Source organism: Bactrocera tryoni, chromosome 1 (genome assembly GCF_016617805.1).
Source record: "Bactrocera tryoni isolate S06 chromosome 1, CSIRO_BtryS06_freeze2, whole genome shotgun sequence".
Taxonomy (NCBI): domain Eukaryota; kingdom Metazoa; phylum Arthropoda; class Insecta; order Diptera; family Tephritidae; genus Bactrocera; species Bactrocera tryoni.
Window position 1 is genome coordinate 74,265,977 of NC_052499.1, and position 14,682 is coordinate 74,280,658.

The following is a 14,682-nucleotide window of genomic DNA, read 5'->3' on the forward strand; positions in this document are numbered from 1 at the left end:
GACAAGACTTTAAGCTGATTGTAATGCGATTCAATCGAGTTCAGTGAAGCGCTTTTAAGGGATTTCGCGTAGCATAAGTACAGGCGCGCAGGCATATATGGTTGAAAAAATGTGTTAGTTTGTGTTTACGTAACAGGGCGCACATTGACAGTAATGCATGTAAAGTCACTGCAGTCTTTACAAAGGAAAGCCTCCGCGCCATTGTAATTAAGTGGAGAATACAATGGGCATTAACTTTTTTTCAGTTTGTATATCTACTAAAGGCAACGTGCGAGCACTAGCGCGATATAAAATCGTACAACGAACATAATAATTTGGTGTATCTGTTTGCTAAAATGTGGCCAATTGAGCGAAAATGACTGAGACGCGCAAGCAACGCGAAGCGCGCCAAGTACACCAAGTGAATAATAAGCAAAAACACAAATTTAAGAAACGGCGGAAAACACGCGCGCGTGGCAAACGAAAAACAAGTGAAGCATCAGCGTCAAGCAATGATAATGGAGCGCTTGCCAGCACAACAAGTCATGGAATCGGTTTCAGGTGACGCGCCCAAAAAGCCACCGCGCTTGAAAGCCAGCAACGCCGACAGGCGCGTGCGGAGTGACGCAAGCGCTGGAGAACACTGCATTGCCGTGCCGAGTACCGACAAGCCGGGTAATGGTAAAACGAAGAAGCGCCTACAATTCCATAGTCCGTTACTGACGGCGTCAACTACTACACCGCACTACCCAGCAACTTCAGCGGCGACACGGTCAACACATGACATTGCCAGCGAAACCGTTAAAGAAGGCAACAAGCAACCCCAAATGAATGCCAAACAGCGCGCCAGCAACATAAAGCAAGAAAAAACAGCAACGCCAACTGTTAGTGATAGTGTGGCAGCTTCCACTGCAACGCCTATATTTCCTGCGAGACCGACTTCGACACCGACACCGACGACCATAAAAAACGTCTACGCGTTGACAGGGCGCAAAGCGACAGCTGCTGCAGTGAAAACACCAGCATCAGCGCCAGCAACAACAACAGCAACGGCGACAGCTGTATGCGACATCAAGGTTGGCGGCGAGGGCGTTGACGAAAGCGGCGCGCAAATCCGCTTGGCGCGCGGCTGCACAAGCCTTATGTATGCATGTCAACATGGCGACATTGCCGAAGTTTTGGCACAGCTGCGTTCGCGGGTAAGTAGTTAAAGACGGTGGCGACGCGCTCGACCGGTGGATGCAGGCGCACGCTTGCATTCGGCGGATAAGCGCGCAAGAACTTTTAAAGTGGATGCGCACATATGTGCCATCATAGCGATTTAGCGCAAAAATGCTTACAGTTACGCGACTTTTGCATATGTGCGTGTGGTGGTAGGTAAATATTTTGTTGCCATGTGAGGTTATGTGGAAACTTATGGTGATTCGTGTTGAACCTTTAAGGCTTAGTTATTGGGATGAAATTAAGCGTAAAATCAAGGTTTTTTGAAGCCTAAAGAGACAATTGGTAACATAAAGTGGGAATTTGCAACGTTGCTCCTAAATCTTTTTGAAGTCTTTCCCTACTTCTTTTTTAGGATGAATTCCTGCTATTTCGAGCATCGAAATGAAAACTTCTGAGTTTTTCGAGTTTATAACAAAACAAAAAAGTTTTCGAAAACTAATGTGGTCAAAGCTTTTGGTAGCTTAAGATTTATATACTTTTCCGACTCTTCCGTAATAATGTCGCAGTACTCTTAAACTGTTCTCTAGGCTCTGAGTGTGCGACTCCGAATCTTGAAACAGAAGCTCACGTACTGTACTAAATAAAGATATAGTTGCTTATCTCTTTTGTGAGTTCTCATAGACTAATATATTGTTGATTTTAGGATTTAATGGAGCTCCATACATCTTTATACTTCAAGACAACAAATTCGGTTGGCAAATCTTTATATATGCATATTCAGACTCGATTTTCAATTTCACCCCTTGACACTCCCTAAAGTTTAAACTTCCGCCACACACGTACACAATTAGTGTTGCAAAGTGTGTAAAATTTCGGTGATGAAGTGTTGCAATATTGTTTGCGCGGGCGTGGTCGTAACGCGCCTGCATGCATGCGACACTATAATCAGATCCGACGCTTCCTCAACTGCTGCTGCTTAGGTGAGTGTTTGCGCATTTCGAGCTCTCTTAGCTTCCACCGAAACTTTTATGTAAATCCACACCGCCGAACGCCTTCACACGTCGCCTGTCGACACATCCGGCTGCCGTGGCAAGCTCATGCATACACACATACGCATATATGTATATACTTGTATAAATATGTGCTTAAAAACTCTCGACTGTCGCGCACGAGTGTGTATTTGTAGAGTTTAGTAACTCTTTACCTTGGCTCAGGCAATATTTTCCCCGAAAAGCAAACAAGTAAATAAGCAAACAAGCGGGAAAGTCAAAAAGTCTTCGACGTTGGCAAATGTTCCAGCGCCGTAGAAGGCAGTAACTAACTATTTAGCATGCCCGAGTGGGTAACGCTGCAAGGAGGTAAGGACAGCGGGTAGGTCACAAGCAAAGAATGCCTTTGAACGTGTCTCAGGTAGCAGTAAAATGTGCGCACAACAAAGGTAGCAACTATTACCCCCCTCCCCCACAAAGTGGCTAGCAACCCAGCCACCGCCACTAGTTAAGCCCGGCTATGCCTAGGCCTCAGGGTTTGGTAAAGTTTTGCGCGTAATTTGAACAACAGATTTTATGGCGCACACGAGTGTCCTTGAAAAATTAAAGGCTTTAGCAGCAAATGAAGTGTGCGAGTGTGTGTTTATGTGGGTGGTGGCACCAGCATTGCGCATTTGGCTAATATTTTGTGTTGCCTCAAAACAAATTCCGAGTATTAAGGCATAAGCGGTGCCTTTTCAAAGAAGTGGATTTTATTTGTTTTTGAAAACGTCGCTGCCGGCAATTTAAAAGTGACTGTTTGCTTAGAACTGTAAAACTTTTGCATGAAACGACTGCTGGCTTCCGCGAAAAATGAAATAAGTTTATTCCTTGAAAGCACAAACTCATATTTCCCCTCCTAAATTGCGTTTTTATTCCTTTAATTAAACAGGGAGGGTCAGTTTGACCCCAAGCCATTTCCCGTTTGGACTTTCCAATGGAAAACGTGTCTGTTCCTTTGCGCACATTTACTGCTTGTTGGCTTATTTCATATGAGAAATACCTGAACTCTTAGTTGAATCCATACAAAATGTGTGGCCCGGCCGAACCTTTCGTACGCTTAATCGGGAGCATTTTTATTCGACCAAGCATCACCAATCCCATAAATACATTATTTGTAAAACAATTCGCTGTGCAAAGTTTGACAACCATTACGGCCTTGTCTTTTTGTAGTTTTCTAGCGGCTGAGTAAGAAACCTCTCACCATGGAGCTGGAAACTTTTGAAAACCTGATTTATGACTGCACAGCAATCTGTAAACGCAACATCTAGGCCCTTGAATTTAGATACCCGAATAGGGATCACATCGCCTCAGTAGCGCCCAGCAGTAGCCTGGAATATATCAAAGGATTGGGTCTTTATGAGCTCATGTGAGAGAGTAAAGGACAGTATATAACTTAGGCTGCAAGCCTCAGTTTATTTCGAATCTAATCTATTTTTCTTCTTCTTTATTGGCGGTTATAGCGGAATTTACAACAGCGCGCCAGTCGTGCCTTCTTTTCGTTGTTTGTCACCAATTTAAGATTCAAATCGAAGCCAGACTCTTTTCCACCTGATCTTTCCATCGAAGTGGAGGTCTTCCTCTTATTATACTCTCAGAGCTGGAGTGCTTTCGTCCATTCGCCTTTTAATTCGCTGAACAATGGCAATGTCGTCGTATATCTCGTACAATTCATCGGTTCATCCAATGCGTTATTCGCCGTTGCCATTGCGCAAAGTATCATAAATCCTCCGCAGAACCTTTCTGTCGAAAACTCGTAACGCCGACTCATCAGATGTTGTCATCGTCCGTGCCTCTGCACCATATAGCAGGACGGGAATTATGAGCGACTTATAGAGTTTGGCTTTTGTTCGTCGAGAGAAGATTTTACTATGATCTACTCAGTCCGAAGGAGCATCTATTGGTAAGACATATCCTGCGTTGGATTTCGAAGCCGACATTGTTGTTGATGTTAATACTGGTTCCAAGATAGACGAAATTATCTACGATTTCGATGTTATGACTGTCAACAATGACGCATGAGCCAAGTTGGGAATTCGTTGAATGCTTGTTTGATGACAGTAGACATTTCGTCTTGCCCTCGTTCACTACCAGACCCATTTGCTTCGCTTCTTTGTCCAACCTGGAGAAAGCCGAACGCTAGCAGCTGTACTTAAAGAAGATAGTACCTTCTCTATTCAGATCAGCAGCTCGAATTATTTTCTCCAGCAGCGGATTGAACGAGTCGCACGATAAGGAGTTACACTGTTTGAAACCTCGTTTAGTTTGCAACAGCTTGGATGATGGCTCAATGACCACATTTTAGCTAGTGCCTAGCTCCTAAAGACCGCGTGCCCTAACAAGTTGTCAGATGAATACCATTTTCCTGCTGTTTTTGGTAAAATATTTTAACTCAAAAGCTTTTGAGTTTCTCATACTTGGAGAGTGGCTTAACCAGCTATAATTTCTTTCATTTTCCGCTCAGCTTAATTTTTTATAAATAAAGCTTGTCTTCACTCACATTTAAGTCACTTAATCTTTCGTCCGCACATTTAAATACATGACTTCAATTAAAATAAATCGAAATTCATTAATTATTTTAACCCAAGTGCACTTTTACCAGCCGAACGCTTTGATTGGCCTTCGTGCTGCGCTGCTCGTCGAATTAAAAGTTTTGAAATGTGTCAGCTAAAGGTCAAAGCTGGCATTTGTTGTTGTTTTCAAGTGACAGCTTCAAGTTTTGATTAACAGCGCTGACGCCATCGGCGTCTATAGCCGGCGTCGGTTAAATAAAAACAGACGCAAGGAAGGAGCTCACGGAGGCGCAAGGCGTTTGTTTATGTTTAATTGACTTCCATCAACGGAAGTAGAGCTTTAAGGCTGTGGGGGTAGATCACTTTAATTTTGTATTGTTTGAGGTTTTTTGTAAGTGCAAAGACTTCTATTGACAACGGCGCTGACGTCGACCTCGTTGAGCTTGACAGTTTTGCATGCGATTTCCTTTCTTCTAGAGTTTTGTTGAAATTGCTAAATAGTTTTGGTGTAATTTATCCTTTACTTCCTACTCTTTCTCTTTTATGATTTCACAGTTTTCATCTCATTCTCTCTTTTGTAGACTACGCCTCTCCTTTTCTATGCCTTTTCGTCGATGTTGGGATAATCGTCGCATGTTGAACTTTGCTTTTGCTAAAAATCGATGAGATAACTGGCTAGGGTGGAGAGCGATATTAAATTCTAAAACGAAATAAAGCGAATTGTCAAACTGACAGCTAATGGAGATGTAGTCGACACACTGACAACGCGCGCTCATAAACTTATTGACGAAATCAAAGTTGTTATTTGAAGCTGCGAAGTTTTTGTACTTTAAAAGAGAGAGAGAGAGTGTGAAAAGCGATAGAGTGTAGGGGTGCGTGTCGTATAGCCATCACTTGCACTCGGCATCTGTATGTATGTTTGTTTATGTGGAATTTAATTGAAATTTGAAAAGTTTTTAATTGGTGCAAGATAAATGACGACCGGGCCACGACATCTTGCCGCAACGGCAACTTGAGCCGCACTGTTCTGCCATTGAGAACGCATAATTGCCGCAAAAGTAATAGAATTTCGAATGCTTTCAATGCGGAGTGCTCTCTCCGGCGCTGAGTGTTTGTATGCCTCGTTTAGCAGGCGACAAAACGAATTTGATTGCTTTGCATTGAAATTCGGGTGAAGGCTATTGAACGACATTAATTTTGCGGAAATAATTTCCAAAGTGGCAACCACAAAGGCACATTGTAAGTTTTCAGCCAACTAACCAAAAGACAGAAGAACATAGGAGCAGGAGATAAAGTAAATAAAATTTGAAAAGCGCAGATCGCGGCTTGGGGAGAGGTGACATTGAAACGTTTATCTTGATTTCGAACACACTTACGCTCATTCCAAGACTCTCATATATATACTGAACCCTTGGAATATATTTGGCGTTGCCACTTACATAGCATAAAGCTTAAGGTAAACTATATATCTGTATATAGGAAATAACATTGAATTAAATTAAGTAGCTTGTTGGGCAATTAAATTGCAATTTGTTTTGATTTAAGTAAGTGGACTTTAAATGAGTCGGTAAATACGAAAGAAGAATACGCAGAAATGTTTCATAAGCCAGAAACATTGTTTTTTGCCTTCGCAAGAAGAGTTGCTCAATATTAAGCTGCTAAAAGCATATACGACAGCTGAGTAATAAATATTTAACTACAAGCATTCTTCTTGAGAAGTACAAAATTTTGTTGCCTACATTTAGGAGCACTTTACGGGTTTAACAAAGTTTCAAACCGCTTTGAAAAGAAGAAATGTTCTGTTTTAATTAAATGCGCTTTAAATGAGTCGATAAATATGAAATCACATTAGAACAACACGTAATCGCAGGAACTTTTATAAGACAAATTTTTGATTGTCTTTAGAGGAAGAGTTGGTCAATATTAAGCTCCTAAAAACATATACGGTAGCTGAGTTATAAATATTTTGCTTTAAACATTCCTCTTTGGAGCACACAATTTTGTTGCCTACATTTAGGAGCACTTTATGGATTTAGCAAAGTTTTATACCCATTTTGTTATAATATTCGGTTCGATACTGCTATTTGGAGGAAATTTTTCATATGGACGAAAATGCAAGTATTGATTTTAGATACTCTTTAGCAAAGAGAGCGTCATAACTCAAAGTTGGTGTTCACTTGTGAGCTTGCCTCAGGGCAAAAGTGCTGAAAAAACTTCCTGGTGAGAACACTCTCGGATAAACATTCTGAGTTGGTTGGGCTTAGCTGATTGGCTTAGTAACAGCCATGCCTTCCTTTATTTAAATTTGATTCCCATCAGAATATTATATACAGCTAGCTATTTTCTACAACACTCCACGTAACATTACATTGCAAAGAGTAAAAATAGTTTATTTGTTTTTGCAGTAAAGTCCAATAAATTTTATAGCAATCAGTCTGCCTTTCGCTCAATTCCACAATCTTAATCATTTACTTATGTAATATGCCATCAGCTCGAATGACTTTTCAGCAAATACTTCTGTGCGTGATAAAGCCAGCGTCACTCGTATCCTGTGGATTAAGTACGCTTGTATATTTTTAGGCGCCTCAACGCACCAGTCATTCTTGTTGGCTTTCGGCATTAAATGCTTTGCTAACCTTGAGCCAAATTTTACGCATTATGCTTTCTCCACAGCGCAAACACATTCATATATACACACTAATATATAACTTTTTCCATAATTCCACACGCACACCTTGAGACGTGCCGCTAAATAGCGGTTTAGGTCATTACAAGTGTTTCGAGCCGTTCAATTCACCGCAAAAGCATTCATCTGTCATAGCAAATACTTCGTTTGTAACAATTATGTCATATTAGCCGCATATCAATTGTCAACATCTGCGCGAATGGTGCGAGGGTTGATTTTTGCTTTTGACTGCATTTCTAGCACAGCCCCTTTGACCCAATTTCGGTTGAATGAAGTGAGCAAACAAAAAGTTGTGACACACTTTTCAACGCAACTTTGCCGCTCGTGGTGTATTTTTGAATGACAGTCTGTGTGTGTGTGCGTTTTTATAACTGTGGCAGAACCTGCGAATTTGAGTGATTCTAAGCTCTACTGTTTGCATAACAAATTTACGATTAAAGTTTCTTACTCGTGTTTAATTTCGTGGCAAAGAAGACGTTGATATATTGACTGCTTAAACAAGTGAGTGTTGAAAGCATAATAATCGTCAATTTTGTTGGGAAAATTCTAGGTTAGTTGTTATAAGAGTATAAAATTTTCAAAGCTATACTTAACTGAAATATTGATAGTTTGAGTTATAAAAGTAAGAAGTCTTAATGGTTATCTTTTTTTATTGAAATTGTATATATTTTGAATTATTTTGTTTTTAATGTTTGAATTTTACTTGGCATCCTTTGCATATCAAAATAAAATCAACAAGGTTGCCTACATTGCGGCGCTACATTTAACGTAAAGTGAGGACAAACACCTAACATCTTTTCGAGGCTTAGACAATTTTCAGATACCCTAGAAATTTTAAGAAATTACATGCTATAATGAAAAGAAATTTGAGAAACTACTTAATTTGATCTTGCTAAATCAATTCATCCTTGAAAAAGCCGCTAAAAATAGCAAATGGTCTTCACATGTTCACTAGAGCGTTTGGTTTCGATCCTAGCTAGTTTGCTTGGAAGTAAATAATACAGCCAAATGGTTTGTGAGACTTAAAAGAACCCTTGCTGAGAGCTAAGAATTCACAATATGTCTTGGGATTTATTGGTGCCAGAAAGCTTTTGTGAATATCGCTGGTTGATCACACAAGCGAAGTCCAGTTGTCTGGCAAGCAATTGTAAGAAAATAGCGAAGGTTGGAACCTTCTCTAGTCTCAACCATTATTATTCTATTATAATCAGACAATACTCTTTTTCCTGGGAAGCTTATTGGCTTTGAAGTTTTTAGCGATTCTGCTATAATCAGCTACCCACACAAGGTGTAGCCCAAAATAACTAGAGGTAATTATTAATAATGTTCAGTACAACTAAAAAATGTGAGCCCACCTTTTAGTAAACTCAATACTAACACTTCTTTCGCCTGCCTGCCTGAGTGAAATCTCATCTTTCTACAGTAGGCGGTACTCTGGAACAGTAAGCTTACTTTAGTGACAGCTACTTCTTCTTGATAGATACATATATATTTTATAAAATGTTTTATAATCAAATCTACGCTTGAGTTTCGTCTCATTCACTAATCTCGCCTCCACTGACTATATCTCACTCACATATCTTTTAGAGATATGACCGTAGAAAAGATACGACAAGAGCTGTCCGCGCGGTCGAATAAACGTATTTAGAACTAAAATACCAATCAGATAAGAAAAAAAGATATTCTGGTTGCACCGATGTTATAATACCCTTCACAGGTGCATTTTTTATAGCATAAAGGGTATGAAAAAAAACTTTTTCTTGATTTTGATCGGCTGAGAATTGGTGGGATCGGTTGCTGAGAAAAGCATGCATGCAAAATTTCAGATTGATAACTTAAAAATCGAGAAACTATAAAAAAGCTCAAACTATAAACGCGAACTTTTCTCTCAAATTTAGAGGTATCAATCTGAAATTCAAGAAAAAATATCAATCTACTTTGTGTTAGCGAACGTTGTCGATTTCTACTTAGTCTAAGTTTGATTAAACAATATTATAGCAACGCAAGACTACATCTTATTATCTTCCCCAATCACAACCGCATACAATTTAGTTGTTGCTGCGGCGTTTAGGGAGTGCTTGTCGAACTCTTCACAGCAGCAATTGCTCTCTTTTCATCAATGACTTCCTGCAATTCACCGGGAAATATCAAACTTGCAAAGCAACTTCGTTTTATGAGCTCTACGCCCAACTGGCGAGCGCACGTGCATGTGTGGGTATGTGTTGCTGTGAGTGTGCTGGACCATCGTACGCCAACAACAAATAGCAAATGTGGTGCAAAGATTGCGGAAATCATTCAAAGCCATCTTGGCTCAACAAGCAATCAAGGCGAAGTGCAAGGAGGAGCACAATGAGTAAGCTCAAGTGCGAACAATGTCGACGGCAAAGTCGAAACAATGTTGGCTTTAGCAGCTCTGGGCTAAACTTTTGTAATTTGGTTGCTGCTGTTGTTGCCCTTGTTGTTGCTGTAGGTGTTGGCTTTGTTTCGCATTATTCTGGTTTTGTGTGCTGCTTTTGTTTTTGCATTTGCTGTGCAACTTTTGTCTGTTGTTTGGCTATCCAATTTTTGAGCCAACGCTCGAATATGTCAGAAGCAACTCATTTCGTGCTGATCTAAATAGCACTTCCCCCGCTGCTCGGGCAACACTTGCCGTCCCCACACACAAACACACAGACACATGTCGAGTTAACACTGTGCGCCGCTCAGCCCGCTTGAGCACAGCAGGTGTGAATTATTTATTTTCACTTAAAAGTGAAAAACGCTGCCGAAAGTTTCAAAAAGTCAAGCTCCAACTTCGGTTGGATGTGTGTGTGTGTAAAATGAAAAGTATGTGCGTATGTGTGTAGGTGTGTAGGCGAGTCCGAGCAGCTGCGTTCAAGGTGTGCGCTGCGAATGCCCACATATGTGTGTGCGTGTGTGGCTTTGTGGCAGGCAGCTCAGAAATCAAAATAAATGTTGTTGTTGTTGCCTGGTGTGCCTGCTTGACGCAGCTTGGCTCGACTTGGCCACTCGGTGGCTTGGTTAGATAAACAAAGTTCATAAGAAGAACAGTCCCGGTGAAGTTGGCGCCGGCGGCGGAGGCAGGTGTCGGCTGGCACATGCTTGCGTCTTGTCGTTAACGCATAACTCCTCGGCACATTTGGGAGTGGGACAAAAACAGCAAAAACAACAGCAGGAGCAACAGTGTCAGCGCCAAGGGCGGGTTGTGCAAATACTTGCATATAAGTAAGTGCGTGTATGTGTGTGTGTTTGGCCGAAAGAGTAAAGATTAAATAGGTTTGGGGCACGTTTGGGGAGCTGTAGCGGGTGAATTTCAAATTACATTAATTCAAATTGTATGACTGCATACACAAGCAAAGAGTAATACACACCGACACACCCGCACCCACATGGGTTATCATTAAAACTTGCACCTGAGGGGCAGGGTGTAAATTAATATGGAATTAAGATAAGCGGAAAATGAAAATACAAACATACATACATAGACGCTGATACATAGATATTATATATGTATTAAAACACACTCATTTATTCCAACTTCTGTCTGTGTCACAGGTGAGAGTGCAACGGTGTTACATAAGTGTGTTGTATAACTTTCAAAAACTTTTGTTTAAACCCACGTTTATTTGCATTGTAATATTTACGCAGCCGCGTTGTGGCGATTTATGCATCAACTCCTTCTCTTGTTCCCTTGAAAGCAAGCGCGCGCTCTTCTTCCAAATACTCTGTGAACTTCTTCGCTTCTCTATTGTTTGCCTCCGATTCTACTGCTGTCTGCCAACGGAATTTGCTTTAATCTAGATAGAATATTTTACCAAATATGTAACTTTTAGCCTTGCTTACGCACACACACACACACACACACATGTAAACATATGTGGAAGCCCCCATTACGCTGCTGCATTTGCATATTTATGCCTGTGAGTGAGTGCAATCGGGGATTGTGGGAGACACAGTGGGTAAAAGAAAAATGATTAAAAAAATAATTATAAAAAAAAATAAAAAAATTTAATAAAAAATACTTAAAAAATATTTAAAAAAATTAAAAAACATTAAAAAAATATTAATAAAAATCATATTATTTAAAAAAACATATAAATAAAAAAATTTTAATAAAAATATTAAAAAAAAATACTTAGAGAAATATTAAAAAACAGGAAAAAAATACTAATAAAAAAATAAAACATTAAAGAAAAATATTTATAAAAAAATATTTAAAAAAATGTCAGCTAACTGATCATCACATTTCGCAAAGTTAAATTTAAGGACCTAAAAATCAGCAATATTTCCAGATCTTATGCAACTCTGACCCACAGTGTGCTTGTTTGCAAATATTTTTTTTCCAAAATCTATTGCTAATTAGTTTATGATTGGACTAGTGTGACACAAATATTTTTTATGTTTCAAAAATATATAATATTACATTCCACTTCCTATGCCACTCTCGCATAATGCAAATATTTCATTTTATTCTCGTATTTCAAAACTTTTCTTTACTGCTGTTTGTTGTTTGTTGAACTTGAAAAATAACTTAAATTGAAATGCAACTCTGTTATAAATTTTTAATTACTTATGTTTTTTCACTTATGACTAATAATAGGTACATTTATTATATACTCCAAAATTTCATACCTTTTGGTTTTGATAATTTTTTAGTAGTTGGCAACCCTGTTATGCTATTACTCGGTAGAAATATCGCATTCATGCATCTATTAAATAATCAAAAAAAAGTGCAAAAATTTTAGTTTTTTATAATTTTGATACTAGTTGGCAATCCTGTTTTCATATTTTTCGGTAGAAATATTACATTAATCAAACAATTTTAAATTATTGAAATATTCCGTTTAATTCTCAAAGTTCACATTTTCAGATAGATGGCAACTCTATCAGATAATATGCTTATATTTGCTTATAAAGTGCAAAAAATTTAAAGTGTTAATAAGAAAATGTATACGCTTTTATCGTTCATCTACTATATATTCGAAGAAAGAAATTTTCCATATACATACATATTTGGTTTTAATAGTTGGCAACCCTGTTATGATAATTTATGGTGGAAGTATTACGTTTTCATCAACATATATGCGAAAAAAAGAAATTTTTTATATAACTCGTTTTTATAATTTTTGAACCAGTTGGCAACCCTCTTATGATACTTTTCGGTAAAAATATTGCATTATGTTTTCATAATTCATCTATTATAAATTTGAAAAAAAGAAATTTTCAATATTGTAGGTTTTCATAATTTTTTAACTAGTTGGTAACCCTGTTATTATACTTTCCGTTAGAAATATTGCTTTTGATTTTCTTCTTTCGGTGATGTATTCGAAAAAAAAAATTGAAACATTTTAATTTTTGAGCTAGTTGGCAACCCTGTTATTATACTTCTTGGTAGAAATATTGTATTATTCACAATTTTTTTTGAATTATTAGAATATTTCATTTAGTTTTGTAGGTTCACTTTTTCATATAGTTGGCAACTCTTTCAGATAATATGCTTATATTTGCGTATAAAAAGCAAATCGAAATTTTAAAACGCATAACTTTGGTTGATAGTTTTTACTCAATATATTGTCAGTTCCCTATTTTTATTTTCGTGTATATTACGCCTGGGCTATGGCTGCACTCCTACCTACCTACCTACTTACGCAGTTAACCGCAGTTGGCAACCCAAAAAATAGTAAAATATACTTTTTGTGAACCCGTTAATTTTGTATACACCGGGAAGTGTTTCTACTGTAAAAAGCCCATAAGAATTATCCAAATAGAATAATATAATACTCCATACAATAATAACAAAATTTATCTGCTAAAATTTTGCATCGGACAACTCTTTCCGAAACTTGTGCTGTACTTTTCGGCTCTTAGTTAGCGTCCAAAGGTTATCTTTCTCGTCTAAGCATAATTTTCTCATTTGTCCTAGTTATTGAAAATCGTAAGATCTCAATAAAATGATATATTGCCTACTTTTCGGCATATTTTAGTCAAGTCGCACACCCAAAAAAGCATTTTACTTCTAGTTGGGTTTATTGTAGTCTCAAGTTCTCCAACACCTTTTGAATTATAGATGAATTCAGAGCAAGTGTGATGAAACGTTCTACTCTCCGATTATGTAGAGCATCGTCCCACTGTGCTTGCTTAGTATGCAAAGCTAAGCGCGAAATTCTTCGAGTTGTGCATAATTTTTTTGTCGGTCCACTCTTTTTGTGCTGCACTTTTTTTGCGATTCCTGCGAGTGAAAGAGGATGCCGCGCATATATTACTATATTTTGCAATTACAACCGACGCACCCGGGTGCCGCAACACACACACACGCACAAACATATATATATATATAGTTGTATGTATATACAAATTACACATACGCGCATGCAGATGAACGACACTGCGGGCAGAGCTTGCTTTGTAAGCCCCTATGCGTGCGTTGGCATTCAAGCTGTGGCATTAACTATACTGCAACAACAACAACACCAACAACTAGTACGAAGCAACTTAACAAAAGTAGAAAAAACCGAAACTTTAATAAATACAACAAACCGATAGTGTGCTGCGAAAACAGTGAGTGCAGAACACAACAACAACAAACACATATATAAACACAGAAAGTGTGGTAGCAGCAGCTGCGGCAGCAACGCCAGCATCAAATGTCAAGTGACAATGAAAGGAAAATATTAAAAAATACTCAAGCGGGGCGCACTGACATGACCTGATGCACAGCACCACTCGACTGGGTGCTCCGGCTGTCTGGCGGCTGCACCCTCGCCTTGTACAATGCTGCACGCCCGAATGTATGCTTCCCAGTTGCAGGTTTGTGCGCTTGTGTGTCGCGCTGTCAGCTTCAATTCCATTTCGCTCGCTGTGTGCAGCCCGTTCAGCCGGTTCCGTCAGCTCTGCTGGCATTGCACTACATTTTGCAATGGCACACTTTAGAATTTAGAAAGCGTACAAGCAATACACTTCTCTCCCCCCACACACATACTTAACGACATGCATACTTGTAGTTGTTTATAAAATATGTGTCTGTGTGTGTGTGTAGAAAAGTTGTAATTTATTATGTACACAAGCGTGTTTGGTTTTGCATTTGAACTGCGCTCAAATGAAGCTCCCGGTTGTTGTTGGTGTTTTTTGGAAAATATTTGTTTGTTAGACCAAAAATCCTGCTGTTTGCTCTCTTAAACTGCTGGCCTACTGGCAGATTGATTGCTTGCGAAAAATTATTAAGGAATCATGTGTGCTTGCCTACACTGTCGTTAATGTTTGCAGAACTAAGTGCTAGTGGGTGTCGTAATTGGAGCGCAACGTTTTATTCTTG

At 38.9% G+C, this 14,682-nt stretch overlaps 1 protein-coding gene across 1 annotated transcript in view; it reads left to right on the forward strand.

Annotated features, from left to right (window-relative positions):
* Positions 1–491: 491 nt before the first annotated feature.
* The window catches only part of LOC120766869 (ankycorbin), a 90,267-nt gene continuing 76,076 nt past the window's right edge, over positions 492–14,682 (forward strand). Inside the window, exon 1 of the mRNA XM_040092600.1 lies at positions 492–1,178. Within this exon, the coding sequence (XP_039948534.1) occupies positions 492–1,178 (687 nt within the window). The remainder of the gene's footprint in view (positions 1,179–14,682) is intronic.